At 44.6% G+C, this 27909-nt stretch overlaps 3 protein-coding genes across 6 annotated transcripts; 2 read left to right on the forward strand and 1 right to left on the reverse strand.

Annotated features, from left to right (window-relative positions):
* Positions 1-46: 46 nt before the first annotated feature.
* Positions 47-13133, reverse strand: HARS1 (histidyl-tRNA synthetase 1). 3 transcript variants are annotated; one of them, XM_082378673.1, is made up of 13 exons: positions 12953-13133; positions 12584-12673; positions 7532-7651; positions 5242-5337; positions 4476-4601; positions 3738-3845; positions 3488-3586; positions 3165-3258; positions 2822-2949; positions 2487-2729; positions 1123-1239; positions 773-923; positions 47-430 (listed from the first exon to the last, which is right to left on the reverse strand). In XM_082378673.1, exons 1-13 carry the CDS (start codon positions 13040-13042, stop codon positions 354-356), a joined length of 1539 nt encoding a protein of 512 aa, XP_082234799.1. In that variant the 5' UTR covers positions 13043-13133; the 3' UTR covers positions 47-353. The 3 variants fall into 3 exon arrangements, with proteins under 3 accessions (XP_082234799.1, XP_082234797.1, XP_082234798.1); XM_082378671.1 differs by having other exon boundaries at positions 777-923; positions 12953-13131; XM_082378672.1 differs by lacking the exon at positions 47-430 and adding an exon at positions 438-572 and having other exon boundaries at positions 777-923.
* Positions 13134-13178: 45 nt separating this feature from the next.
* On the forward strand, positions 13179-20953 carry LOC309622661 (histidine--tRNA ligase, mitochondrial). Of its 2 annotated transcripts, none has more exons than XM_082378660.1 (13): positions 13179-13489; positions 14701-14775; positions 15174-15293; positions 15405-15500; positions 16195-16320; positions 16426-16533; positions 16793-16891; positions 17212-17305; positions 17633-17760; positions 17853-18095; positions 18258-18374; positions 19572-19718; positions 20133-20953. In XM_082378660.1, the coding sequence occupies exons 1-13, from the start codon at positions 13271-13273 to the stop codon at positions 20190-20192; spliced, it is 1632 nt and encodes a 543-aa protein (XP_082234786.1). In that variant the 5' UTR covers positions 13179-13270; the 3' UTR covers positions 20193-20953. The 2 variants fall into 2 exon arrangements, with proteins under 2 accessions (XP_082234786.1, XP_082234787.1); XM_082378661.1 differs by having other exon boundaries at positions 19572-19659.
* A 724-nt stretch (positions 20954-21677) lies between these two features.
* On the forward strand, positions 21678-27400 carry ZMAT2 (zinc finger matrin-type 2). Its single transcript, XM_082378717.1, has 6 exons — positions 21678-21828; positions 22159-22252; positions 23660-23783; positions 25031-25104; positions 25552-25697; positions 26362-27400. Exons 1-6 carry the CDS (start codon positions 21811-21813, stop codon positions 26503-26505), a joined length of 600 nt encoding a protein of 199 aa, XP_082234843.1. The 5' UTR covers positions 21678-21810; the 3' UTR covers positions 26506-27400.
* The last annotated feature ends 509 nt before the right edge of the window (positions 27401-27909 follow it).

The following is a 27909-nucleotide window of genomic DNA, read 5'->3' on the forward strand; positions in this document are numbered from 1 at the left end:
GCTCTGACAGGGAAGGCAGGGCTAGGCAGTAGTGACACAGGCAGGCTCCAGTGGTTGAGGCATTTTATTGGACCTTCCGCGGCGGCTGGTTGTGGGAAGCGTTCCCTCCACCTGGTTGTAGGGCCCTGCCGAGGAGACCATCTTGGGCCAGTTCCCCGTGGCCCACCCATTTTTGGGTGGCCATTTTTGCCTGTGATTACCAATAAAATAATCATAATAAAAATAAAAAAGTCTCTGTTCTGACCACTCGTCAGGTCTTCCTGTTGGGAAGGAAACGTGCAAAGCTGTTGAAGTACGTATGCAGAGTTTTGTCTTAGCCTTAAATAGTGCCAGTCCCACTTTCCTCTGATAGTTCAACTCAGCAGATGCAAAGGGGCTGGCTTGTTCTCCTTTTGATTTCCTCCACAAGGTCTTCTCTTCGGACGTCCACCTGGCCAGGATGGAGGAACAAGGTGGTATGAGCATCTTGTGTTCCGCTGCTCTCTGAGCACCCATGCCTTCCTCTAGTCATCATGCCTGGCTCAGCTGGGCGCAGGAACCCAATCAAACACCTCAGGGGAGAGACAGCGCTTCTTGGGGGAGGTGGAGAGACACAGGGTATGTGTGGGGATGGAGATTTTACCCTGCCATGACCATAGTAACATGTTACCCCCTTAAGTCCTTTAGGAGTGGGCGTTAATATGAATGCCAGGCTTTTGCTTAGGTCTTGGATGGGCCTTGGCCTGCCGAAATGGCACACATTCCCCATCCCTCAGCCCTCCTGTCCACCTACTTACCTCTTCCCTGCTGGCCACCGAGCGGAGCTTGATGACCCCGTCCTTGAGCTCTTGCTCACCAACGATGGCCACCAGTGGGATGCCTGCCTCCTCACAGTACTGCAGCTGGTTCAGTAACTTGGGGTTCTTCTTGTAGAGCAGCTCTGCCTGCAGGGGACCAGGGAAAGAGATGAAGGCTGTCTTCTGCAGTCCTCCGGGACAACCTCCTTGGGGCCCAAGTTGGCACCTTGCTCTGACCTTCACCCCAAGAAGTCACAGTAATGGCAGGCCACTATGGATAAGCTTTTATTTCGTTTGTGTCCAGCACTCCCAAATTTGCTGCCACCCTGGGGCTTGCCTCCTCTACCTTGATACCAGCATCCCATAACTCTGAGATGAGCTTCAGTCTCTCCTCCAGCAGCTTCTTCTGTGCAGATGCCACAAGCACCTGTGTTTCTGTGGTCCGTACCTTCTCCTCCAAGGCCTAGGGAAGAAGCAGTTAAGAAAGAACTGGGCTACCCTTTACAACACCTTAAAAGAGCAAACAAAGCAGGCTCTTGTCAGGATTCTGAGACCAGGCCCAACTCCACCAGGGCAGGCTAGTCTTCTCATCTAGCAACTGGGCAAAAAGTAGCTCTTAGAAGAATAAGAAATGAACTGACTGGCTTGTACTTATGACTTGCCAGAATTAATAATGGAGGGCAAAGGTAGCTTATGTACAGTAACTTCAAGCTTATCTCCATCTAGAAACTTATGCATCATAAGTGATATTCTGAGCTCACCCAGGCAATCCAATCACCCCTGGCAGTCCTAGTTCCCACAGTCAGGAGACTGTGTCTCTTATACGTCAGCCATAGGGCACAACTTGGGGGGTGTGTGGATGGAGGGGAGAAAGAATGCTGCTGCTGTCTCTTTTTCTGGAAAACTATTCCCATTGTTCTTACAACATAAGATGCCTACTGGAACAGTGACCTCAGTTGGAAAACACCAGTGGGTTCCACTCTAGAGAAAAGGGTGGGAGCAGTGGGAAGGTTACTGCCAGAGCATTACCCGAGGGATGAAAGGCAACCAGCCACTTAAGAGCAGTAGCAACAAAGGTGGGCTTGAGGCCAAGAAGGGCTTTCTTCATGTTACTCTAGGTGCTAGAGAGTCAGGATAGCCATCTGAGGGATCCCACAGCCTCAGATACACGCTTCCCACTTAGAGACAATATCGCAGAGTGGTTGGGAGCAAGACTTTGGAGTTGGACTGCCTGCATCCAAATTCTGACTCTGCCACTTAAACCTTGGGCAAATTATTTGATCTATAATCTTCAGTTCCCTTGCCTAAGAAATGTAAATAATAAAAGTAGCTACCCTCAGAGGGCTGTTTAAGAGTTTGATTAGACAATGCGTGAAAAGCAGTAAGCACAGTGCCTAGCACAGAGTAGTAAAGTAGTAAGTGTTCTGTATTATGAGGAAGAGTCAGGTCTTTGGATATACTGGCCTAGATTCCTGACAGCTCTGAAGGAAGTAGGGAGCAAAGGATTTTGTGAAGAAAGAATGATCAAAGATCCATCAAGCTGGCCTATAATGGGGTGGGAGTCTGAAGGACAGCAACAGTCTTCTCTCCATTTCTTTGCAAAGATGCAACTTGCCCAATGCAGTACTACTTGCCCCCTTAGAGATCAAAGAAGATAGCTCAGGTGCCACCATCTGCCCAGAATGTCTTCCACCCAGCCCGAAGACCTACCTCCAGCCTCTGCTCCACAGTGGAGAAGATCCGCTCTACCCCAATGCTGAGCCCCACGCATGGCACCTTGCGCCCTTTGGGATCAAACATGCCCACCAGCCCATCATAGCGCCCTCCAGCCGCCACACTGCCCACACCCAGGGGCTCTTCCCCTGCCTGGGCCGGGGGCTGTAGCAGCACTGCCTCATAGATCACCCCGGTATAGTAGTCCAGCCCTCGAGCAAGGCTCAGGTCGAAGGAGATCTGGAGGGATAAGAACATGGTCAGTAGCAGATGAGGATCAAAGGCCTCCAGCCCCAGAGCTCAGCTAAGGCTCCCATCCCAACCTGACTCACCTTGTCAGCAATGCCAAACAAGGTCAGATACTCAAATAGCAGCTTCAGGTCTCCCAGGCCCTCCAAGGCCTGCTTGTTTTGGGACAATTTAGGATCCTGGAGCAGCTGTTCCACCAGGGATACCCCACCTGGGGAGACAGATTTGTGAGCCAGACTGACAAGAAGAAAAAGATAAGGGCTTTACCTTTTCCTCTGGATTACACATGTATGCATGTGCGCACACACACACATGCATTCCCTCTCCCTCTCTCTCCAGTGCACACACACACACACACACGGAGGAGTCTGGCTTTAGCGTGAGGGCAGTGGGATGGCTGCCGGGGAGGCAGGGTTTGTTTCTCACCATGCTGCTGGACGTAGTCCCCAACGCGGTCAGCCACCTCAGGTGCCAGGCCCTTCTCTCCCACCATCTCACTCTTTACTTCCTCCCAGGACACCTGAGCAGACAGATACCAGTCAGGGAACCCTGGTCAGCTTCCCCAGTGCAGAGCAAGTGTGAGCCCTTCTCACGGGGTGGTCTTGAGCAGAAGCTGCCCGTCAACCTATATCCTGGGGCTAATCTTCCTCTGTGGGCATAGAGGCAGGGCCCTCTCTCTCCTAATCTTTTCCATTTCTCAGGGTAGGGTGTGATCTGGGAAAAGAAGAGTCAGGGGTTTGGGTCATTACCTTGTCCAGCTTGTCCACTGAGGAGCAGATGGTGCGGAACTTGCTGTCAGGAACACCACAGACGGCAAACGTCCCATCTAGGATGCGCCGATCATTCACCTGCAGCGACCCAAGGCATAGTGAGAAGAGAATCTCTTTACAGGACCCTCGATAGCCTTGGACACTTAGGCTACTGGTTCCTCTGCACCAGGACCTTCTCCTGTGAGAGGCCAGGCCCAGCTTTGCCCTCCCAGCCCCATTCAGCTCTGACCTTGACCAGGAAGTCGCCTATCTGGAGTGAACTCAGGATCTCACACATTATCTTCAGGCACTCGGCATCAGGAATCATGGGGTCAAATTGCCCAGCAATGTCAAAATCCTGTAGGGAGAGGGTTAGCTAGAGATCCTCAGGGGTTTAACCTTGAGGGAGGACTCCTGGGAGCTCTGCTCTCTATGAAGGAGGCCTCTTTGCACTCATGCGCAGACCACATTCTTCATTCTCCGTCTGACTGTCAGCCCAGAGCAAAACCCCAGTATTCCTGGGTCTCTTACCAGTCCTGGTTTTCTTCCCATCCACAGGGCTATTCCTTCATTATCTCACTCATCTATTTTTCCTTATTTCCTTCCACTGTTGTGGGAGCAATTATACGGCCTTAGTCCTTTATTCATTCAGAATCTGTGCCACCAGTCTGGGCGACAGTACCTCAAATCCAGTTTCCTCATCCTTTGCTGTGATCCTATCACTGTGGTTTAATATAAAAAGCACTGGACCCAGAGTTCTAGTCCTAACTTTGCCTTTCTTATCCCTATGATCTCTTCATCTTGCTGAGCCTCAAGTTTCCTCAGATAAAATGAGGAGAGTAATCCCTGTCCTGTATATGAAAATACTAAAGAAATCTTAGGGTTAGCATTATCTGGGGCATCTAGATTTTTCAGGACACCAAAAGTACTCAATAGATTCTACTGGCTCAAGGGAGGGCCTCCTTACCCATCCTGCCCCCATACTCACACACTGGTAGAATTCCCGATATCGGCCTCGGGTCATGGCTGGGTTATCCCGCCGATATACTTTTGCTATGTGGTAGCGTTTAATGTTGGTCAGTTTATTCATTGCCAAATATCGAGCAAAAGGAACCTGATGACAAAGAGTTAAGGGGAAAGCCCCACCTTTCACAGTCTGGAAGTTGATTATCATCATCAACAGAAGCTGGGGTCTAACCGCACCCTGTGTGGGTAAAACCACCATCTGTAAGATTAACAGCATTTCTGAACATCAGCAAGAATCAACTTTGTTACCATACTGGGCAGCTGAAGTCTCATAAAATATTAAGGCTCTTTTCTTTTTGGGCTATGCTGAGCACAGCAGGGGGGTGGGCAGATTGGCCAGGGAGCAGAAAAAGGGCCCCAAGTAGGGATCTCTAAACAGATGATTCTCTGACATAGCTTGGAGATAAAGGAAAAGTGCTGTTGGTCAATTAGGGAGAACTCTGTCCACCAGCCAGGGCAAGGGAGACGTATTCTGAATCCAGGGGATTGTTGGCAGAGTCAGAACTGGACCCTGACATAAAGATGAGGTCTCACTCAGGATTCAGAAGCCTTCGAAGGCTAGCTATGCTCTGTTTAGCCAAAGCCTAGCTCCTGGTTTAGAGAAATAACTTCCCTGACTGCAAGATGCATTATATTTGATCCCACCTATGTCTAGCTGCCCCCAAACCTGAGGCTAGAAAAAGCCCCAGCCCAGAAAGGGCCAATACATCCAAAGTTTAAAAAGATATAGTGAGGTCATAGCGAAGAGACAGCAGCTCCCCACCTTGGTCCTTCAGGTCATAGATAAGCTTAGAGTCTTCCCCATACTTTCCAGTCAGTGTTTCCTGGAGAAAACATAAAGAAATGTGATCATAATGATAAATATAACAATTTGAAAGGAAGTTTTAAAAACAAAAATCCACCATTCTAACTATGACTGATTTCAACTTATCTACATTTCCTCTGTTCTCTCTCCCAATGTTTCCTTATTTGATGTAGTTATAATCAAGGAAATACCAATTTGGTTTTCTGCTTATCACATTTCCATTTTGTGACAGCTGAAGTATTATTTTTAAAAGCTGCATTGGGAGTTCCCTGGTGGTCCAGGGGTTAGGACTGCGCGCTCACTGCCGAGGGCCTGGGTTCAATCCCCAGTTGGGGAACTACGATCCCGTAAGCTGTGCGGCATGGCCAAAAAAAAAAAAAAAAGCTGCATAATATTCTAGTGAGAAGAAGCTATTTCCTTCCTTCCTAGTGTTACACTGATAGATGTTTAGGTTATTCCAATTGAAAAAAAAATTCCATAGCATTTCAATAAATATATTTGGGTACACAGTTTTTTCTTTTGAATATTTTTTTGGAGGATAAATGCCTAGGAGTGGGTCATTAGATCAACAAAGATAAATGTTTTTATGACGGCCTAAGATTTAAACACTGTCAAAAGCCAAAACTGAGAGAGTCCTTGCCCTGTGATATCTTCAACAAGATAATATATTTCACTATCAGACTGGCAAAGTTCAAAAAACCTGAAAATTCCCAGTGTGTAGAAAATAGAAACACTCATACAATGGTTGGTGTTATGGCCGGAGAATACAGTGGTTGGTATTATGGCCTGAATCGTGTCCCCTCGAAATTCATATATTGAAGCCCTATTCCCTGCACCCACCCAGCCCCCGTAACCTCAGATTGTGACTCTATTTGGAGACAGGTCTTTAAAGAAGTAATTAAGGTAAAATGAGGTCACTAGGATGAGTCTTAATCCAATATAACTCATGTCCTTATAAAAAGAGGAAATTTGGACACAGAGGAGGGAAGATGATGTGAAGACATAGGGAAAAGACACCATCTAAAAGCCAGTGAGAGAGGCCTTAAGCAGATCCTTCCCTCATGACCCTCAGAAGAAACCAACCCTGCTGACAGCTTATCTTGGACTTCTAGCCTCCAGACAATAAATTTCTGTTCTTTAAGCCACCCAGTCTATGGTATTTTGTTATGGGAACACTAGCAAACTAATATAGTTGGTAGAAATAGGAATGAGTACAACCATTTGACCCAGAAATTCTACTTCTGTGAATTTACCCTGCAGATAAATGCCCACTAGTACCAGACATTGTTCTAAGCCCTGTGTATACATCAGTGAACAAAGGCAGTCCATGCCCTCATGGATCTTCTATAGTAATGAAAAGAGACAGGCAGTACATTAATGCAAGGAAACAAATTAACATAACTTTTGATAGTGATAGCTGCTTTAACGGAAATAAAATAGGTCAATGTGATAGACAAGGGCTACTTTAGACAAGGCAGTTGGAGAGGAGTATTTGAGGAATGGCATTTTAGTTGAAATCTGAAATTAAAATCTGTCATGTCTAATTTACTCTGGAATTAAAGTCATGCAGAGAGCTAGAGAAAAAGGGAGTTCAGCAAGAGGGAAGAGCAAGAACAAAGGCTCGAAGAAAGAAACATATTTAGTATGTTCCAGGAATAGAAAAAGACCATGGTAGCACAGTGGGCAAGGGGAAGAAGCACATGAGATGATGTGGGAAAGGTAGGCAGTTGCCACATCATGTAGGGCCTTGTAAGCCTGAGTAAAGAGTTTGGATTTTATTATAAATGCATTGGGAGTCACTGGGTTTTAAGCAGGGAGGGATGCAAAGAACCGTTTTTTAATAGCAAAGAACTAGAAACAACCTCAGGGTCCATCAATAGGAGACTGATTGCATATTTATCCTTTATATGTTCGATTTACATGTATCTAGGAAACATCTCAAGTACAGGTGCCATGGAATTCAATGTAGACAGGAGCCATAACAACTTCCACTCCTGAGAAGGGCTCTCTTTTGGATGCTGCTGGCCACAACCAAGGTAAATAAAAAGCAGGGCCTCTTTCTCTACGCCAGTCCTGTCCCCCTTCTCATGGAGAAAATGCCAATCTTTGTCTGCAACAAGAGAGAGACCTTTGGTCTTCACTCTCTTGCCATCCTCTTTGTTGTTTGTATACCCATTATTCCACCATGCAATTTCTCCTCATCCACCCCTCACCTTTAGTTCAAATACAGGTGTATCAATTACTTCTGCACCGTGGCGCTTGAAACAGCTGATGATTACATCAAACACCTTCTCCCGAACTGCCATCTGCCGGGGACTGTAGTCTCTTGTGCCCTTGGAGTCAAAATCAGCCAGAGAACCAGGGATGGGGTTTAAAAACAAAGAACAGTAAGGTCTAGAAATATAAAAGCATGACTTCAATGATGGCGAATGAAAACCCTGCCCCAAACTTAGGTTTTCCTACAGGTCACTGAGTTGTAAAACAAGTACAAACAATTCCCTATTAATTACCACACCCATTTGCTCTCACCCTTCTAAATTCCAACCCCTTTTTAGCTTGGTTCTGTCTTCTAGAATTCTTGGAACTCTGTTCTCTGAGAAATTTTCCTAAACTCATTTTCTGGGAAACAGAACATTCCCCTGCCTAATAGAAAACATCTACCTGATGACAGGCATATAACCAACTCAAACTGGCTTAATGAATCTAATTCCAAATTTTACAAGTAACATTCTCTCCCAACATACCTTAAAAAAAAAACCCTAATGAACACTATTTTTTCTTTCTTTTTTTTTTTTTTTAATTTATTTAGTTATTTTTGGCTGCATCGGGTCTTCGTTGCTGCACGCGGGCTTTCTCTAGTTGTGGCGAGCGGGGTCTATTCTTCGTTGCGGTGTGCGGGCTTCTCATTGCGGTGGCTTCTCTTGTTGTAGAGCACGGGCTCTAGGTGCGTGGGCTTCAGTAGTTGTAGCACGCGGGCTCAGTAGTTGTGGCTCGTGGGCTCTAGAGCACAGGCTCAGTAGTTGTGGCATTCAGGCTTAGTTGCTCCGAGGCATGTGCGATCTTCCCGGACCAGGGCTCAAACCCGTGTCCCCTGCTTTGGCAGGCGGATTCTTAACCACTGTGCCACCAGGGAAGTCCCCACTATTTTTTTCTTTAATTTTTTTCTGATAGCCCTATGACAAGGGCTAAGTAAATGAATTTGAACGTGTTGAGAAGTTAAATCATTACTTAAGGCCACTCAGCTGTTTCCTGGCAGTCAGTACTAGAACTCTGTTCTTCCAGGTCAGAGCTTCTAGTTTGGGCTTTTAAATGCTACTCACAAGTAGGACCTCTTTAGTCTCAGGACTCCTTTACACTCTTACTATTTACTAAGGACCCCAAAGTGGATTATACCTATCAATATTTATCGTATTATAAATTAAAACTGCAAACATTTAAAAATATTAATTCACTTAACAAAAAGAAAATCCATTACATGTTAACATAAATAACATTTTAGGAAAATGTAACTACTTTCCAAAACAAAAACATTTGGTGACAAGAGTGGCATTGATTTACATTTTTGCAAATCTTTAATGCCTGGGTTAACAGAAGACAGCTGAATTCTCATATATGCTTTTTGCATTCAATTCTGTTGTGATATGTTGTTCTGGTTGAATATATAAAGAAAATCTAGCCTTACAGAGATGCGTAATTGTAAAAGGAGGAATATTTTTAATAAACTTTTCAGCTAATTGTAGATATTCTTTTTTTAATTAATTAATTAATTAATTAATTAATTTTATTTTTGGCTGTGTTGGGTCTTCGTTTCTGTCCGAGGGCTTTCTCTAGTTGTGGCAAGCGGGGGCCACTCTTCATCGTGGTGCGTGGGCCTCTCACTGTCGCGGCCTCTTGTTGTGGAGCACAGGCTCCAGATGCGCAGGCTCAGTAGTTGTGGCGCACGGGCTTAGTTTCTCTGCGGCATGTGGGATCTTCCCAGACCAGGGCTCAAACCCGTGTCCCCTGCATTGGCAGGCGGATTCTTAACCACTGCGCCACCAGGGAAGCCCCAGATATTCTTCTTAAACTACACCAAAATCCAAAGAGGGAGAGCTTCTTAAGGATTGGTTTGCAATGTGGAATCTGAAACTACATCAATGAACTTTTCACACTGTTACATTAAAATCCATTATAAGGTACCCAGAATTCACAGAGACAGAAAGTAGAACGATGGTTACCAGGGACTGGAGGGAGGGTAGAATGGGGTGTTACTGTTTAATGGGTAAAGAATTTCAGTTTGGTATGATGAAAAAGTTCTGGGGGTTGAATAGTGGTTATGGTTGCACAGCAATATGAATGTACTTAATGCCACTGAACTGTACACCTAAAAATGGTTGAAATGGCAAATTTTATGTTATGTATATTTTAGTACGATTTTAGAAATATCTGTTACTCTATCTTGTACTTTGGATATTTTACGCAGGCACAATTTTATAACATCATGCATTGGTCATTTAGAAAATATTTGTTCTTTGATAACAGTTACATAGATCTTCCAAATGTTGATATGCCTCATTATACAATATCAAAAAACCGTATTTGTTCATGTCACCATAGATATCATCAGGAAAGTCTTCAAGTATTGAGAACCTGTCAAGCTCATGGTGGAAAACACAAGTTCTAACTTTGACTTCAACACTTGAATTTTATCACTGGCAACAAATACCGCTGAATGTTTTCCTTGAGGTGACAAGGCTCACTTTGTTCATTTTTGTGAAAATATCTGCCCAATATCCAAATCTTTAACACAATAGTTTATCTTTCAGTTTTTCTTTGAAATAAAAAAGGTTTTCCATGAAAAAAGCAGCTAGTTCAGCCTACAGTTCACACATGGCACAAGCATTTTTCCTAATTTGGAATGCAGCAGAAGTGCTTTATTTGTGCTTTCCATTTCATCATACAGAATATTAAAAAACAGTGTACTCAAGGGTCGATATTCAATAAAATTAATAATTTTTACTGTTTTATCAAGGACATTCTTAAGTGAAACTGAATCTTTTTTTTTACTGTGAGTTCACGAAAGTAAAGAACATAATGGTTATTAGTACAGCTCAGTGCCAACATCTTAATTTGTGCTAAGACACCAGCAGTTCTACACACCAGTGCTTTTGCACCTTCACCGCAAACGAAGTGAAAAAGGCAAATAACATTATGAAAATAATTTTGACCAGGAAGGTTCCTTGAAAAAGTCCTTTCCCCATAATACTGAGTTTTCTGTTAATTATGAATCACATGTCAAGAAATGTATTTCAACAAACTAAGTGGATATTAACTCTCCAGTATATTCTCATTTTCTTTTTTTTTTTGAAACATCTTTATTGGAGTATAATTGCTTTACAGTGTTGTGTTAGTTTCTGCTGTATCTCATTTTCTTTTAACATTAAATTATGGAAATTTTCCAACACACATTATAGAGAATAGTACACTGGACCACCCCACCCTGTGTTTATTACCTACCTTCAACAACTATCAACATCTGCTATCCTTATTTTATCTAAGCCCCAACATTTTTTTTTCCTGCAGTATTTTAAAGTAAATCCCAGATATCATATACTTTCATCATAAATATTTCAGTATGATTGTCTAACATATAAGGATTAAAAAACAAAACACTACAATACCTTTCTTACAACCAATATAATTTAACAGCAACCCTTTACCTAGTGCCCAAACCATGTTTAATTACCCCCAACTGCCACAATAATATCTTTTTATGGTTGACTTGTTTGAATCAGATTCTTAATAAGTTCACAACTTGTACTTGGTTTATATGTCTCATGTCTATTTAATCTGCAACAGTTTCCTTTCCTTTTTTTAAAAAAAATGTCCTTTATTTGTTGAGGAAACTGAGTCATTTTTCTGAAAGAATTTTTCTCGTTCTAGATTTGGTTAACCATTTATTCAATGTGGTCATTTAACATGTTCCTCCATTTCCCATATTTCCAGTAAACTGGTAGTTAGGTAAACTGGTAGTTAAGTCTGAAGACTGATTAGATTCAGGTACAATTCTTCTTGGCAAGAATACTTCATAGGTGGTGCTGTGTACTTCTTATTGCATCACGTCAAGAGGAACATAATGTCTGGTTGTCCTACTTTTAGTGATGCTAAGATTGATCATTGGGTTTAGCTGAGGTCAGCCTGATCTATCATAAATCCCCATTAATCTTTTCACCCAGTAGTTTGAATAACTACTGATGGTCACTGCCTTGGGGTTTTACACCATCTCTTTAACCTTTGAAATGAGTTATATGTAGAAAGGAATAGCTCAGTGATTTTAGGAGCCCAAAGAATTACTCTTAAACGGTGACATCTCAACATAAGGAAGACAGATCATCTCCCCTCTACTTTGGAATTAAATTTCACATACATTCATTGAATACCTATTTAGTCCCAGACTCTCAGGTTAAATAAACCATGTGAATAATGAAAAGTCAGCAATAAATGCAATAACAGAGATACTTATGAAGTGCCAAGGGAACCCAGATGATAGGTAAATAGTTCAGTTTATAGAACTTACAGAAAGTGGCATCTGAACTGAAATCATGGTGGTTGAGCTAGGAATCTCCAACTTCATTCCATTCTACTCTCCTTCTCTATTTGGTTCTAGTCATAAAGGTCTTTTTATAGTTCCTGGAAACTACCAAGGTTCTTTCTCACTTCAGGATTTCCATACCCTACCTGGACTTATCTTCCTCACACTCTTCACCCGGCTGTCTTCCACTCATCTATTAGGTTAGCTAGTCTATCACTTCTTCAGACTTCCCAGTTCTCCCTTATTTTTCTCAGAGCATCCTTTTTACTTCTTTACATCACTTAACACAATTTGTAGTTACATATCCATGTGTGGGATTATTTCTCCTAAGCCTGTTTCCTTCAGTAGAATGTAAGCTCCCTGAGGGCAGGCTATATTGTTCACCATGGTACACTCACTGCTTTGTACAGTGCTAGGCACACAGTAAGCACTCAGTAAATATTTACTGAATGAAAGAAGGAGTAGCAGTAGCAGGTAGACTCCCCTAAGCACCCAGCTGGCCTAGTTTCTGCCATCACTTTGCCATCCCAGAATGACTCAGAGTCCAATCCAGCCTGGCGCCTACAGCCAACTGTTGTTTCCTCTGCAGGATTTCAGATCCTCCTCAATGACCTGATTCAGAGAAGCAGGCATATATGCGTCCTTGTGAGTGGAATTAGGGACCCTCTCAGAGGCTCCCTAAAGGAATATTTACCTTGGGGGTTTTGAGCACAAACTTCTGTTTCCCTTCATCAGGGCCCAGTTGTGCCTTCAGTTTCAGTAGTTTTGCCACCTCCTCCTCGATCTGTGGAGGGAAAGTAGGCGCTGGGCTACCACATCTGCCACCCCCTCCCTCTTCCATCATTCATTCAGTATCCCTCCCTCATCAGGATGTGCGGCATATCTCTCTCCCAAGCCTAGCTTTGCTTCTCTCGGGTCCTACCGCAGCTACCTCCCCACCCAGCCCGTCCTCCTACCCACAAGTCCAGTCCCTTCTTCCACATCCCCATCCTCTGTGCAGACCACTCCCCGCTCTGTTCTCCCAGGCCTTCCTTTGTCCCCTCTCCTGCCTCCTGGGTCGTACCTGCTCGGCGCCGGCCTTCTGCTGCTTAAGGGCCCGCACGCGCTCTCCCTGAAGTCGCACAAGCTCCTCCAGCGTGGCACGATCTGCCATACTGGCTGCCAACTGGAGCTGACTGCTGTCTAGGTAGGTTGTGGGGGCCACCGCTTCAGCTCGGATGACTTCCGGCTATCGAGTGGAGGGCCCGCACGCCTAGAAAGCCACCACTCAGTACAACAATCACTTCCGGCTCCTACAGGAAGTGCGGAAGCTGGGCGGAAGCCAGAGAGGACTGGAACCACCCTGCGGGATTCGGGAGGTGTAGAAACGCTCACCTCTAATATGGTGCTCGGGGTTCGCCTCTACAGCGCCCTGTACCCTTCCTGGGGTCCTGTCTGCCTCCTTCCTAGGTCCTTTGCCTCGTGTTCCGGAAATCCTGCCTCCTGCTGCACGATGCCCCGGCTCGGACTCCTACATGGGAGGGCCTGGGCTGTGCTGTTTGGCCAGCTCCGGCGGCCGCCCGGTGCTGTATGCATCGGGGCAGTCCATTCTCATAGCCAGGTGAGCCAGACTGAGATAGCTCTGGTCTGTCGGGGCAGGATCTCCAGGTCTGAAAGCATAGACTCGCGGCCTGTACTCCCGCAGTATTAACAGTCGGTTTTTTATTGAGTGCCCACCATGTACCGACACAGAGCTAAGGCCTTTTAGGATGTTTTGTCATTTAATCATCATAGCAATCTTGAGATGTTGGGGTTATTATTTCCGTTTTACAGTTGAGGAAACGGAGGCTCCAAGGTTAAATGACTTACCTATGGCTACATAGTAAGGGAGCATTTTAATATAGGTACATAGTCCCTTATCTGAACCTTTTAGGATCAAACACATTTAAATTTTTTTAAGCAAAATATATGAATATTCCCACTAAGTGAGATGACTAACTACCATAAGTAGAGTGAGTTCACATTAGAATTTACCTCAAAATTTTTAGTTTTCAGAGATTATGGATTCTTAGGAGGGGTTGTGGGCTTCAACTGCTGTCCTTTGGAGCACAGAATCTGCCAAAGTATGAACTACTACACGCTCTATATTTCTGGAAGGGCATACAGCCTGCTGGTGATAATCAAAATCACAGATTCTGTTTTACCTTGGGAATGACACTATTGTGTTTCCAGTAGATGCTTTGTGCTATCATGAACAACAGAGCTCAGATCTTTTGTTATTTGCAGTCACAGCATCCTACCAATCGGCTTTTTTTTTTTTTTTTTTCAATCAGGAAATCCATTCCTTTTCATTCCACAGGCATGTTCTGTGTTCTTGGGCTGTTTCTCTTTTGTCTTCCAGTTACTTTTTCCCTATCTCCAAGCCTAATGACCATTGCTACCTTATTAACAATTCTTATTTTTCGCTCTTTGAGTAGGAACTGAGAACTGGAGATCATACTAATCCCTACTCCTATATGGTTAGTGGTGGTAGTCTTGGGTTGCTTTGTGCCTTCCTTGTTTTTTGCTGGTTAAAGTTTTTCATACTTTTAAAAACTCCAATTATAGTGAGGAAGCTTGTATGGTAAACATCTGATCCCATATGTATTACATATATATTGCAGATACAACTGGGTTTTTGGAAGTGGGCTGAGATTGGGATAGATGAAATAGTGTTCAGACTTCCTGTTGCTCAGGGCCAAAAGTATTTTCAGGTTGGTGGTACACAGGGCCAGAGATACCACAGGTTTGGCCAGTATTGAGAGGAGCCATATCTCACATTTTTTCTGCCAGGTTGCAGAGGCAGCGTTAGCAACCCAACTGAAGCCACATCAAGAGAAATCAAATTTTATTATCAAGACCCCAAAGGTAATGTTCTTTGCCCCACCCTGTCCGTTAGAGTGCCTTGGAGTTCTGCCCTGTGCTTCTCTTCCTGACCACTTTTAATGTTTTTGTTTTTGTTTGTTTGTTTTGGCTGTGCCGCATGGCTTGCGGGATCTTAGTTCCCCGACCAGGGGTTGAACCCAGGCCCTTGGCAGTGAAAGCGCAGAGTCCTAACCACAGGACCCCCAGGGTATTCCCTATTTTTAATTTTTCACTATTTCACTAATTCTTCACTATTCTTGAGGTACTGGGTGGGGCTCATAGTCGTCTGAACTCAAAGAGATTTCAACTCCAGACCTTAGATTATAGATGTAGTTTAAGTCTTTGTCTTAAATGGACTTGTCTTTGTCTTTGTTTTCACTCTGGCTCCTTTTGGTTTCTAGGGCACCAGAGATCTTAGTCCCCAGCAGATGGTTGTGAGGGAGAAAATTATTGATATGGTTGTTAGCTGCTTTAAACGTCATGGAGCAAAGGGGTTGGATACCCCGGCATTTGAGCTAAAGGTAAGAGGAGAAAAAAAGAGTGCAGGAACTCCATTTCTTTCCCAAAGGGCTTCTAACCTATGTTCTGGAGTCCTCCTTTTAACCGTGGCACTTTCTGTTTGACCCCTGCAGGAAATGCTTACTGAGAAGTATGGAGAGGACTCTGGGCTCATCTATGATCTGAAGGATCAGGGTGGAGAGCTGTTGTCCTTGCGCTATGACCTTACTGTATCCTTCTAAGTACGGGAGCCTGACTTACCTCTTTCCAAACCTAGAGGGCATTCTCTGATAACGGGACAGAAGTGACTCTGGGACCCTATAGGTTCACTGGCAGCAGCCTTTACTTCAAGTTTCTTCCAGAAGGCAATTCTGCCAGCAGAGCCTGGCCTGGAGCTCTGTCATTTAAGTTTATAGTGTGTCAGAATCCGTTGAGGAAGCTTGCAAAAATACAGATTTTTGACCTCTAGCCCCAGATTTTCTTAATTCTGTAGCTGGAGTGGTGTTCAGAAATCTTCATTTTAAATAGGTACCTGGATAATTAAGATGCAGGTGGTCCTTGAACACTTGAAGAAACATTGATATAGAAGTTGTAGGCAAATCCAGGTTCTGAAGCTTGACTCTTCTGAGACAGTTAAGAATTGATCTGAATGGGAGGGAATGGCCCAGACTTGAAGTTGTTGGGTCATTTCTATCTCTGCTTCCCGTGCTTTCTACCAAACTTGCAGGGATTCCTTCATTTGACACTATTCAATGTTTATTGATTGCTATGCCTTGGGGATAGTGGGAAAGGAGACAGAGAAAGTCCTTGTTCTAATCCTAGTGGATGAGATCCAATTGATAGAGGCCCAGTCCTCCCTAATGTCTTTTCACTGGGGCTAAGCTCTGGATGTAGTATTCTTCCTCCTTAACCTATTTATGTGAGGTCCCTTTTGCTCGTTATCTGGCCATGAATAAAGTGAAGAAGATGAAACGCTATCATGTTGGAAACGTGTGGCGGCGGGAGAGCCCAACCATAGTCCAAGGCCGCTACCGGGAGTTCTGCCAGTGTGTAAGTGACCTGATGGAGGTAGCATGGTTTGATAGTTCTGGGGACCACAACCTAGGAACTGGCTGCTCAGTAATTTTTTTTCGCCTGTCTTTTTCTTTGCTGTAGGATTTTGACATTGCTGGTCAGTTTGACCCTATGATCCCTGATGCAGAGTGTTTGAAGATCATGTGTGAAATCCTTAGTGGGTTGCAGCTGGGGGATTTTCTCATTAAGGTGAGGCCAGAGCTGAGGACTGAGGGGAGAAGTCTGGATTTGGCCTAATGCTGTTTCAAAACATAGGTGACCCCAGCCATTAAGCCTGTGGCTCTAGGACTTTCTTAGTACAGGTGTTGCATTTTATATCTGTATCTATATAGTCATCCTGTGGAATTTCCTTTCTATCCCTTTTATGAGTCAGGCAAGTAGGGACTGCCATTGTTTTGAGGGAGAGGTCATTCATAAGCCACTTGGGTCACTTCCATTGAGTTCACAGGTCAATGACCGGCGGATTTTGGATGGGATATTTGCCGTCTGTGGTGTTCCTGAAAGCAAGTTCCATGCCATCTGCTCCTCGGTTGACAAACTAGACAAGGTAACAAAGAAGACATGCTTCAGTAGATCCTATCAGAGTTTCTGCCCTGCCTTCAAATCTATATATACCTTTAGAGGAAAATAAGGAGATGGTGGCTGGAAGTGAGCTATTTCTGGGAGGAAGGTAAGGAGACATTCTGAAACGAGACCTGAGTTTTGCTGTACAGTGGAGATTATGGCTGGATTTCCTAAGCTGCCTCTGACTTTGCTGAGTAGAATGTTAGCTACTCGTGACATACATAATGAATGAAATGAGATGTTCTTTTCCATTAAGAGAAAGAAGGATCTTGGGGCTAGGCTAATGTTTGGGTGTTTGTGCAGATGTCTTGGAAAGATGTGAGACATGAGATGGTGGCAAAGAAAGGCCTGGCTGCTGAAATAGCTGATCGAATTGGGGATTACGTCCAATGTCATGGTAAGAATCAGTGTTTTCAGAGGTACATGATAGAACCAGAGTGAGAGTGATAAGTGTATAACTTCTACCTCTGAAACAGCTCCTTTTCATAAATGTGCTAAGTTCCAGAGCCTGGTTTGAATTTAATAACCTTTTTACTTACTGTAACCAGTTATGTCTTCAGGTGTCAAAGATGGAGGCAGAGGAGGAGAATCTGGTCATATGTGATCAGGATCTTTTTTTTTAAGAAAATGAGGAGGACTAGCTGGAGCATATTAGGGATAAATTTGGATGAAACACATCTGGGTGTATAACACAGACCGTATTTCTCCCCACATGTCTCTCCAGGAGGGGTATCCTTGGTGGAACAAATGTTCCAGGATCCCAGACTATCCCAGAACAAGCAGGCCCTAGAGGGCTTGGGAGACCTGAAGCTGCTATTTGAATACCTGACTTTATTTGGAATTGCTGAGAAGGTAAGCTGGGTAGGGAGTGGACCTCCTGCTGTGTCTAGGGCTCTCAGGGTCCTGAGTCTTGTCTAAGACTGACTATAACCTTGTCCCCACAGATCTCCTTTGACCTGAGCCTGGCTCGGGGCCTGGACTACTATACAGGAGTGATCTATGAAGCAGTGCTGCTACAGACCCCAGCTCATGCTGAGGAGGAGCCACTGAATGTGGGCAGTGTGGCTGCTGGTGGGCGCTATGATGGGCTGGTGGGCATGTTTGACCCCAAAGGCCACAAGGTGCCGTGTGTGGGGCTCAGCATTGGAGTAGAGCGGATCTTCTCCATTGTGGAGCAGAGGATGAAGGTAGGCCCTTGGTAGGGTTAGAGTGGGGCTGCAGACCTTAAAAACTCTCATGTTTCTGGAGGTGCAGTTGGACTGTTTTTCTGATGATTGTTTTTGTTTTTTTTGAATTATTGGTGCAAAGGAAGTTTTTATTAGTTTTACTTTCTCTCTCTCTTTTACTAGACTTTTGGTGAGAATATACGGACCACAGAGACCCAAGTGTTTGTGGCCACACCTCAGAAGAACTTTCTCCAAGAACGGCTGAAGCTAATTGCAGAGCTTTGGGATGCTGGGATCAAGGTATAATGGAACTAATATCCAAAACATCTAGGTATATGTGGAATTCATGCACCAGGCCCACTTCTACCTTATGCCTAAGGTGGAACTCAAGACCTTTCTAGTCTTCACTAGTGTGTCTTCTTAGGGTATGAGGGCTAGCTACTTACTTATTTGGATATGCCTGCTCCTGAGGTTTGAGTGGTATGGTCACTTCTTCTTTTTTTTTTTTTTTTAATATCTTTATTGGAGTATAATTGCTTTACAATGGTGTGTTAGTTTCTGCTTTATAACAAAATGAATCAGCTATACATATACATATATCCCCATATCTCCTCCCTCTTGCGTCTCCTTCCCACCCTCCCTATCCCACCCCTCTAGGTGGACGCAAAGCACCGAGCTGATCTCCCTGTGCTGTGAGGCTGCTTCCCACTAGCTATCTATTTTACTTTTGGTAGTATATATAAGTCCATGCCACTCTCTCACTTTGTCCCAGCTTACCCTTCCCCCTACCCACGTCCTCAAGTCCATTCTCTACGTCTGCATCTTTATTCCTGTCCTGCCCCTAGGTTCTTCAAAACCATTTTTTTTTCTTTTTTAGATTCTATATATATGTGTTAGCATACGGTATTTATTTTTCTCTTTCTGACTTACTTCACTCTGTATGACAGTCTCTAGGTCCATCCACCTCACCACAAATAACTCAATTTCGTTTCTTTCTATGGCTGAGTAATATTCCATTGTATATATGTGCCACATCTTCTTTATCCATTCGTCCGTCGATGGACACTTAGGTTGCTTTGGTATGGTCACGTCTAAGTCCCCTATTCTTTTTTAAAAAGTTAATTAATTAATTAATTTTTGGCTGCATTGGGTCTTTGTTGCTGTGCACAGGCTTTCTCTAGTTGCGGCGAGCGGGGGCTACTCTTCATTGTGGTGCGCAGGCTTCTCATTGCAGTGGCTTCTCTTGTTGTGGAGCACAGGCTCTAGGCGTGTGGGCTGCAGTAAGTAGTTGTGGTACGTGGGCTCAGTAGTTGTGGCTCACGGGCTCTAGAGTGCAGGCTCAGTAGTTGTAGCGCACGGGCTTAGTTGCTCTGCGGCATGTGGGATCTTTCCAGACCAGGGCTCGAACCCGTGTCCCCTGCATTGGCAGGCAGATTCTAAACCACTGTGCCACCAGGGAAGTCCCTAAGTCTCCTATTCTTTCTTTACCCTTTTCAGGCAGAGCTGATGTATAAGAACAACCCTAAACTACTAACTCAACTGCACTACTGTGAGAACATGGGCATCCCACTGGTGGTCATTATTGGTGAGCAAGAACTGAAGGAAGGGGTCATCAAGCTCCGTTCAGTGGCCAGCAGGGAGGAGGTGAGTGGGGGCAGGCAGAAATAGGAGGGACCAAGTGTTTCTACCTTTCTTAGATTCTTTAAGAAATATATATCTTTTGGCTGAGAAAATATCTCCAGGGTTAATCATGATAGAGATGAATGAGCACCCACCCTAGGCAACCATTAGCCGATGACTGGTTGGGTGGGCAAAAGGACAAACGAAATCTCTATGGGTATTTCAAGACTAATGAACAAAATAGACATAGAACAGGTGTTTGAATCCCTTTAGTCCTGAGGGCATACATTCTCCAGGTCAGGCTGAAGCACGTACTCCTCCCTGCTGGTTGCATAAGTAGTGGGAGCAGTTGCAGAGTTAAATGAGTCCAGAAAAGTAGTGGCTAAGGAACTAGTATCACTCTCTAGTTCGTCACATGAGAGTTCTGTTATGTTTCAGGTGGCCATTACACGGGAAAATCTTGTGGCTGAAATTCAGAAGCGACTGTCTGAGTCTTGATCCTTGCCTGAATGCCATCTGCTGCTCTTTGTAGAAAGGTTTCATCTAGGACTGACTTCCTGAGGGACTCCACAACTGCTGGCCAGGATGGGTGACAAGTGCCTCTGCATCCTTCATCCTTCCTGGGTACAGAACTGTAGAAGGCCCTGAGGACTCCTGGGCTAGTGTGAGCAGCTATTCTGCATGGGCGCAGATGGCTGGTACGTGAAAGAGACATGCTCTAACATCCGAGGCAGATGGCAGGTTTGAAATGCCATTGAATGCTGCCAACAGGTGCTGAGATGGTTGCTATGAGCAAGTCTCTGGGAAAGTCACCTCAGGTTGAGAGGATTCTGACCATTGAGATCAAAAGTCAAATACTTAGCCTTCCACTCTGGCTTCTGAGCCAGTTTCTGGGAAGTTTGTCCGTAGCCTGCCCTTGGCCTGTCCAGGGAGTTTTTGGGAGACAGCAAAGAGTTGGGCAATGACTCTTTTCTGTTTTGTTTGAGGACAGAGATGCTATCCCAAGGGCATAGCAGTGCCCATATTGATGTGGCATCTCTCTAGCCCATCCATTGTTAATAATAGCAGGGTGAGGCTGTCTGTTTAATAATCTTGAATGTTGAACTTAATAAGTGACCTGACAAGATTGAGATGTGATCTTTTGAGATTTTGGAGACCATTACCTGTGCCAGAATCACTGCTCTGACTTCCATGTCCTGCCATGGAGGTGCCTGTTCTAGAAGTGGTTGTATAATATATTAAATAAAATATTAAATATAGTAGTGTGGGTAATTTGTTATCAAGGGATTGGTTTGCATAGGCCATGGAAAACGCTTGAGTGTACACTGGAGGATTCTGTGAGCTAGGAGTATCCTCCCTGGGGTGATGTTTCTGTATTCAGTGAAGGGAGCAGCCACAGTTCCCCTTCCCCCCAACTTGGAGATACAGTCACGTCACTAAATCAGTGTATAGTGAGATATCTGCTAGAGTTCTTTACCCTAGAGTGTTGCTGATGACCGACCTTCCCAAGTCGCATCATGTTGATTAAACTGTGCCCTGTAGATTGAATGACTAATGTTTCTCAGCTGAAGGAAAAACGAGTTAACCAAAGGTTGATAGCATTGCTTCAAGATAAAGAGACAAGTTGCAAAAAGCGCCTTGCATATGTGCGTTGGAAAGGCTGCAGCCTTTGCAAACAGTTCGGCGCTCTTGGGGCCATATCTTTAGTGCATACAGGTAAATGAAGCATCTAGAGCCCCTATTACGGCGCTTCAGCCTTAAAGAAGGTTTGGAAATTCTTGGCAGTGCACGCAAGTTGATTAGATTAGATCAAGAGAACTGATCCGAATCTCATTTTCCTCTTTGGTTTAAAAGACAAGTTGAATCTACGCTTGTTTTGAAAGCCACGGCAAAAACGTTTCCAGGCGCCCTTACTTCCGTGTAGCTTCATACTTTCCTCGCGCATGCGCTATTTCTTTGGAGCAGGGGCGGGGCCGACAAATCCTGTTTTAGAAGCCCTCCAGTGCTTAGCTCGTTTAGAACACGAGAGTCTAAGCTTATTGGAGGCAAGCTTGCTTTACGGCTCAGGGCCGCTTTTTACGGCATTTTCAGGCTTCCCATTCACTTCGCAGTGAAGATGGCGTCGGGCAGTGGGGTAGGTGTTGTGTGTGAGGAGGCTTCGGGTGGGGGGTAGGGGGTGGCTTCTCGGCGCCGAGTATTCTGCACCCGATTGACTTCCCGACACCTCCTCGCAAACTAATGGCCCCAGTTCAAGAGCTTCTTCGTAAGGCCCTGGCACAGGGTCAGTGGAATCGGGGAGGGCTCTGGTTGGGGTCCTGAGGCAACCTCAGCCTCCTGGTGCTGTCCGGAGAGGCTTCGCTCTCCCCAGGTCCCGGGGCCGCCTTGGCAGCGAGGACGCGCTTCCGTTTTTCCAGGAGTCGGACACGATTAGCGACGAATCTCAAGCGCTTTTTCCTCCCCTCAGACAAAAAACTTGGACTTTCGCCGAAAGTGGGACAAAGATGAATATGAGAAGCTCGCCGAGAAGAGGCTCACGGAAGAGAGAGAAAAGAAGGATGGTGGGTGCCTTCTCCATCAAGTGCTAAGTGCATTATAGAGGCGATGCAATGGTTGGAGAGTGGGTGGGGAGTTGAAATGTGCTGTCCTCCTTTCTTGTGTAACCTTTGGCAGAGCGTTGCCTCCCTGGTCCTCAGTTTCTTCAGGTATGAGAGAGAGGAGATGGACTGAAGTGCTTTTGAGGTGCTTTCCAGCTCTGTGATTCTGCTTCCTTGCCCTACCTTTGCTTGGCTTATTTCGTACTTTCCTCAAGTACAGAGAAAAGAGTGGGATCCTTACTAGTGACAGAAGAAGGAGTATTTTGCTGCTATGTATTATTGCTTTTGAAGAGCAGCGGGGGACATGGTATTGTTTAACCTAGCGCTTAGTGCTGTTCTCTGTGCCTTATACAATGTGACGGAGTTGGTGCTTCTCTCCTAGAGATTCCACTCTATAAAAAGAAACGTCTTATTTTCTCATCTGTTTTCAAACTGTACATTTTTCTTTTGCTTTACTTTTTTTTAAAAAAATAAATTTATTTATTTATTTGTTTTTATTTTTGACTGTGTTGGGTCTTCGTCGCTGTGCGCGGCTTTCTCTAGTTGTGGCGAGAGGGGTTACTCTTCGTTGCGGTGCACTGGCTTCTCATTGCAGTGGCTTCTCTTGTTGTGGAGCAGCGGCTCTTAGGCGCGCGGGCTTCAGTAGTTGTGGCTTGCGGGCTCTAGAGCACAGCCTCAGTAGTTGTGGCGCACGGGCTCAGTAGTTGTGGCTTGCAGGCTCTAGAGTGCAGGCTCAGTAGTTGTGGCGCACGGGCCCAGCTGCTCCACGGCATGTGGGATCTTCCCAGGCCAGGGCTCGAACCCGTGTCCCCTGCATTGGCAGGCAGATTCTCAACCACTGCGCCACCAGGGAAGTCCTCTTCTGCTTTACTTCTACACCACGTTGCATAATCTAACTCTTTTGGTTTTTATGTAACTTGTACAATAGTACTTGACATATAACAGATATTTCCTAAATGTTGGTCCCCCTTTAAAGTTTTCCCAGCTTTCAGAAGATTCCTTTCTGTTTTATGCTTGGGATATCTGTTTGGAAGCACTATTGAGTGGTCTTACTCTTCTTTTAAAAGGTTGCTTTTTGTGAAAATTCAGAACTCCTCCCTTCAATTCAGTTAATTCATGAATAAAAAACATTGCTTTTAGACTCGTCGGCTTTGAAGTGGAGGAAAGATATAGAGGGTTAAAGATTGCTTGTCATTTTTTCTGTGTTGAGCTTCTCCTTAGCTGCTGCTAGAAGTGACTGTTGTGTCCCTTGCTTCAGGTTTCAGAAAGACATGAAAGTAAACCTCAGGATTTTGGATTTCATGCGTTTCTTCTCCTTTCTGGTTAAGGAACTCTAATAATGAAGGGACTTCCTTCCCCATTATATTTCAGGAAAACCAGTGCAGCCAGTCAAGCGAGAGCTTCTCCGGCATAGGGACTACAAGGTGGACCTGGAATCCAAACTTGGGAAGACAATCGTCATTACCAAGACCACCCCACAGTCTGAGATGGGAGGGTGAGTGGCTTTTTGTCTTTCTCTGCAGCCAGGAGTAAGTCTAATAAACTGCGTTGGTTTTAGGAAGTGTTGAGCAGGGTACCTGGCCCTAGAATAACAACCTTGTTTCCTGTAATTCCATCCATTGTCCTCCAAGGTCTCAAATTAACTTAATAGTGTCTCTAAGAGGGGTCACTCTGTAGGCTTCTTCATATTAGCTCTGTAACTACTTCTTAATATCTTAAAAGGGATTATTTGTTCTCCTGCCAGAGGAAGAAATGAAGAAAAGGACTACTGAGGAGATTTCTAGGGGAGAAGTTAGGTAAAGCTAGAATGGAGCCCAGGTGCTGTTGATGGTGAATAAAGGGGGTTGAGGTTCCAGACTGGCTGCAAAGCTTGTAGCTGTTATGGATTTCCTGGTTGTGCACCTTCCTCCTAGACCAAGACCATAACCTGTAGGAAGAAGGGTCCCACAAGAACTCTTCATCTTTTTGCTCAGCACTACCTCTCTGTCCAGTTAGGTTTTCCAGCAGGAGCATAACACAGATAACAATGAGTGACACTTTTCTGAGCTGCTTCTCTGAGTAAATCCACTGTTGTCCTTCCTCTTTGTGTTAGTTATCTATTGCTATTTAAATTAATACATTAAGCCAGTATTTAGCAGCATAAAACAATAGATAGCTCACAGTATCTGTGGGTAAGTAATCTGGGAAAGGTTTACCTAGGTGGTTCTGGCTCAGTGTCTCTCACAAAGCTGTCATCAAGGTGTCTGCTGGGTCTGCATTCATCTGAGGTATAAGTGGGGCTGGAGGATCTGCTTCCAAGCTCTGTCACGTGGCTGTGGTTTGGAGACCTCAGTTCTATGCTCCATGGGCCGCTCCATAGTGCTGCTCACAGCAAAGCAAGTGGCTTCCCCAGGGCACGTGATCAGACTCGTGAACAGACTAAGACAGAATCCATGTTTTTTAATAACCTAATCTTGGAAGTGACATAGCATCACCTTTGATATATTCTATTGATCACACAGACTAACGCTGGTGCAAATTGGGAAGGGCCTATATAGGGTAGGAATACCAGGAGAGTGGGATCATTGTGGGGGCCATCTTGGAGGTTGGCAGCGACACTCTTCCAAGAGCTAAGGCTTTGTGGAAATGAGAATGCTTCTTCTAAAAAGAAATTTTACCTAAAAATAATGAGTTTTTTGGTTGAAAACGATAAAATCCTTACAACCAGATTTGACCCTAGTGCTATTTCTTTCTGTTTTCTAGATACTATTGCAATGTCTGTGACTGTGTGGTGAAAGACTCCATCAACTTCCTGGATCACATTAACGGAAAGAAACGTAAGGCTTGGAGGTAGTTTGCGACTGGGGCTGGATTTGAGTTTTGGAGGTGGGGTGCGGGAAAGGGTAGTTTCTATTGGGCCTCTTTTTTAATGTCTGGGGAATTCTCTAGTTGCTTCAGCATAGGTTATTCTTTACTTCATTATTTAATGTTTCTGGAGTCCATGAGGTGAGTATCTGTTCCAAGCTCTCAACAAGCCCAAACCATGGTCTTCTCCAGGGCCCAGCTGTCCCCACTGGTGTGCATCTGCTCAGTAAGGGTAGTTGAAAGCTGTGTATATCTTGTTATCTGGGGCTGCTGCCAGGGAAGTTTTTTTTAGCCCTAATTATTTTTACTGTGTGTTTTATGAGTCTGTTTTTTGTTTTTTTTTAATGTCAGGAAAAGACTTTTTGAGGGGCTTAGGATGTCTTAACAACCTTACCTTCTTCACTGTTGACCCTACCCAGATCAGCGAAACCTGGGCATGTCTATGCGTGTGGAACGTTCCACTTTGGATCAGGTGAAGAAACGTTTTGAAGTCAACAAGAAGAAGATGGAAGAGAAGCAGAAGGATTATGATTTTGAGGAAAGGATGAAGGAACTCAGAGAAGAGGTAGCCTCTCTTCCTCATTCCACTCCTATCCCCAGAGGAGAGTTGTATCTCCTGAATTTCTGTACATTAAGGGGAACATTTATTGCCCTTGTTTGGGACTCTCATAATCTGAAGGAAATGGCTCTAAACCTATCCTTTTCTTCTGGACTCTCTGGGCCATACTTTTTTTTTTTTTTTTTTTTTTTTTACTATAGGAGTGATTAATTAAATGCACCTAGTCCCCAGCAGGCCCGTGGAACCAGGCTGACTGGGTCAGAATTCTTTTTCCTTCACATACTGGTTGTGACTCTTGGACAAGCTATATAACCTCTTTGTGCCTCTGTTTCCCCATATTCAAGATCTTAGTATATAATATACATAAAGCACTTAGACCAGTTCCTGGCTTGTACTATATGCCCCAGAATGTTAGTTCCTATTATGTGGCTTTACTCCCATCACCTTGTTAAGAACTAGAGATGAACTGGGATGTAGGATTGAGAAATGCTCTCCATAGGCTAAAACTTCTCTTTCTTGTCCCTTATGATCTTTACTGTGGCTTTTCCTCTGCTCTTGAAATTTTACTTGTCTTTAATTATTTTATTCTAAAGATAGAAAGGAAGCTCACCTATCTCTTTCAGCATTTGGCTTACGAGTCTGAACTGATTCTGAGTGATTTCCCTTCTAGGAGGAAAAGGCCAAAGCCTACAAGAAAGAGAAACAGAAGGAGAAGAAAAGGAGGGCTGAGGAGGACTTGACATTTGAGGAGGATGATGAGATGGCAGCTGTGATGGGCTTCTCTGGCTTTGGTTCCACCAAGAAGAGTTACTGAGGCTTTCTATGCTTGGCTTTTTGCCAGGCCTAACTTTGTGTGTGTGGGCGTCATCTTTTGGGAGGTACTGGGGAAAGTCCTTAAGAGTGGCAATGGGGAGGGCTAGAGGGTGGGTGTTTGTGGTTTCCCTCTACCTTGGGAGAGAGCACAGGATGCAAAGGAATGTGCTGTGGCATGTTCCTTCAGCCTCAGTATTTCACTGGAGACAGAGGACCTCTGATCATCTGAGTTCCCAATAAAGAAAAACCACCTCTTCTGAGGCTGCTTTCCCGAAACTCCCCTTGCATCTTTCCCTCTTCATCTGTCCATCTCATCTGAGCATCCTACATTTACCCTGTGTTCTGCCTTTGTTTTAATTTTTACTCTTGCTTAGCCTACAGCAGAAGGGTTCTCTGGGTCCCCAGTTTCCAGTTGATAGCATATCCTTGACTGGCCCCTCCTTTTGCCATTCTCCCCCAGTCCCGCCCCGTGGTTCTCCGGCCACCTGTGCATGCATGTGTACTTCTGCCTGGGTCATTGGTATGTGCGGATGCGTGTGCATGAAACTGTCACATAGAGGGAGCCTAAGCTAGAGCCTCAGGAGCATTGCTGCCTTGGGGCCTGGTGTTCTCAGCTTCCTTAGAGCATGTAACAGGAAATTAAATGGGATGAGTGTTTGGTGTGGTTTTTGTCTGGTGAGTTTTTTAACCTTTGTTCTTCATATGTAAACTGTTCAGCTTTTCCTATTTGTTTCATTTTATTGAGGATTACTCTGTTTTTGTCTTCCTTGTAAGCAGGCTCTTGGAAGAACCTGTTTGATGCAAAAAAGAAAAAGGAGAAAACCTCATATGGGAGCCCTTGGGTCTCAGAGGCTGTTCAACATGTATAATAAATAGCATTGACTGGGCCTATTTCACATTTGGTGGGAACATCCCATATTCTTCCCTGTGTATTGTTTTTTCTTCCCCATACTTATTCTCCTCCCTTCATTTGAGCCCTGTCACTTTTTTTCTAGGTGCCTTCAACACGAGTTATACTTTACTCTGATGTGATCTGTGTCTGGAGGAGTTTGAATATAACTTTTCCTGTAATTTTAGCCTCCTTTGATCTTCTGTTGCTGGAACAGCAGAGCTCAGGGTTGAAAACTTAGTGTTTTCCTAACTCTCCGCAGTTAGGCTAGGCACAGGGTTACTCGGTGTTTGCACTGTTGACATATTGGGCTGGGTAATTCTTTGTTGTGGAGGCTCCCTTGTGCATTGTAGGGTGTCTAGAGTATCTCTAGCCTCTACTCACTAGTTGCCAATAGCACCTTCTCCCCAAGTTATGACAATGAAAGATGTCTGTGTCCCTGGAGGGGGGGTGGGGCATAATTCCTCCCCCCCCCAGCCCCACTGAGAACTATTGAGAAGCTGCCTTGCCTCAAGT

This window comes from Balaenoptera borealis (genome assembly GCF_965194805.1).
Source record: "Balaenoptera borealis genome assembly, chromosome: 2".
Taxonomy (NCBI): domain Eukaryota; kingdom Metazoa; phylum Chordata; class Mammalia; order Artiodactyla; family Balaenopteridae; genus Balaenoptera; species Balaenoptera borealis.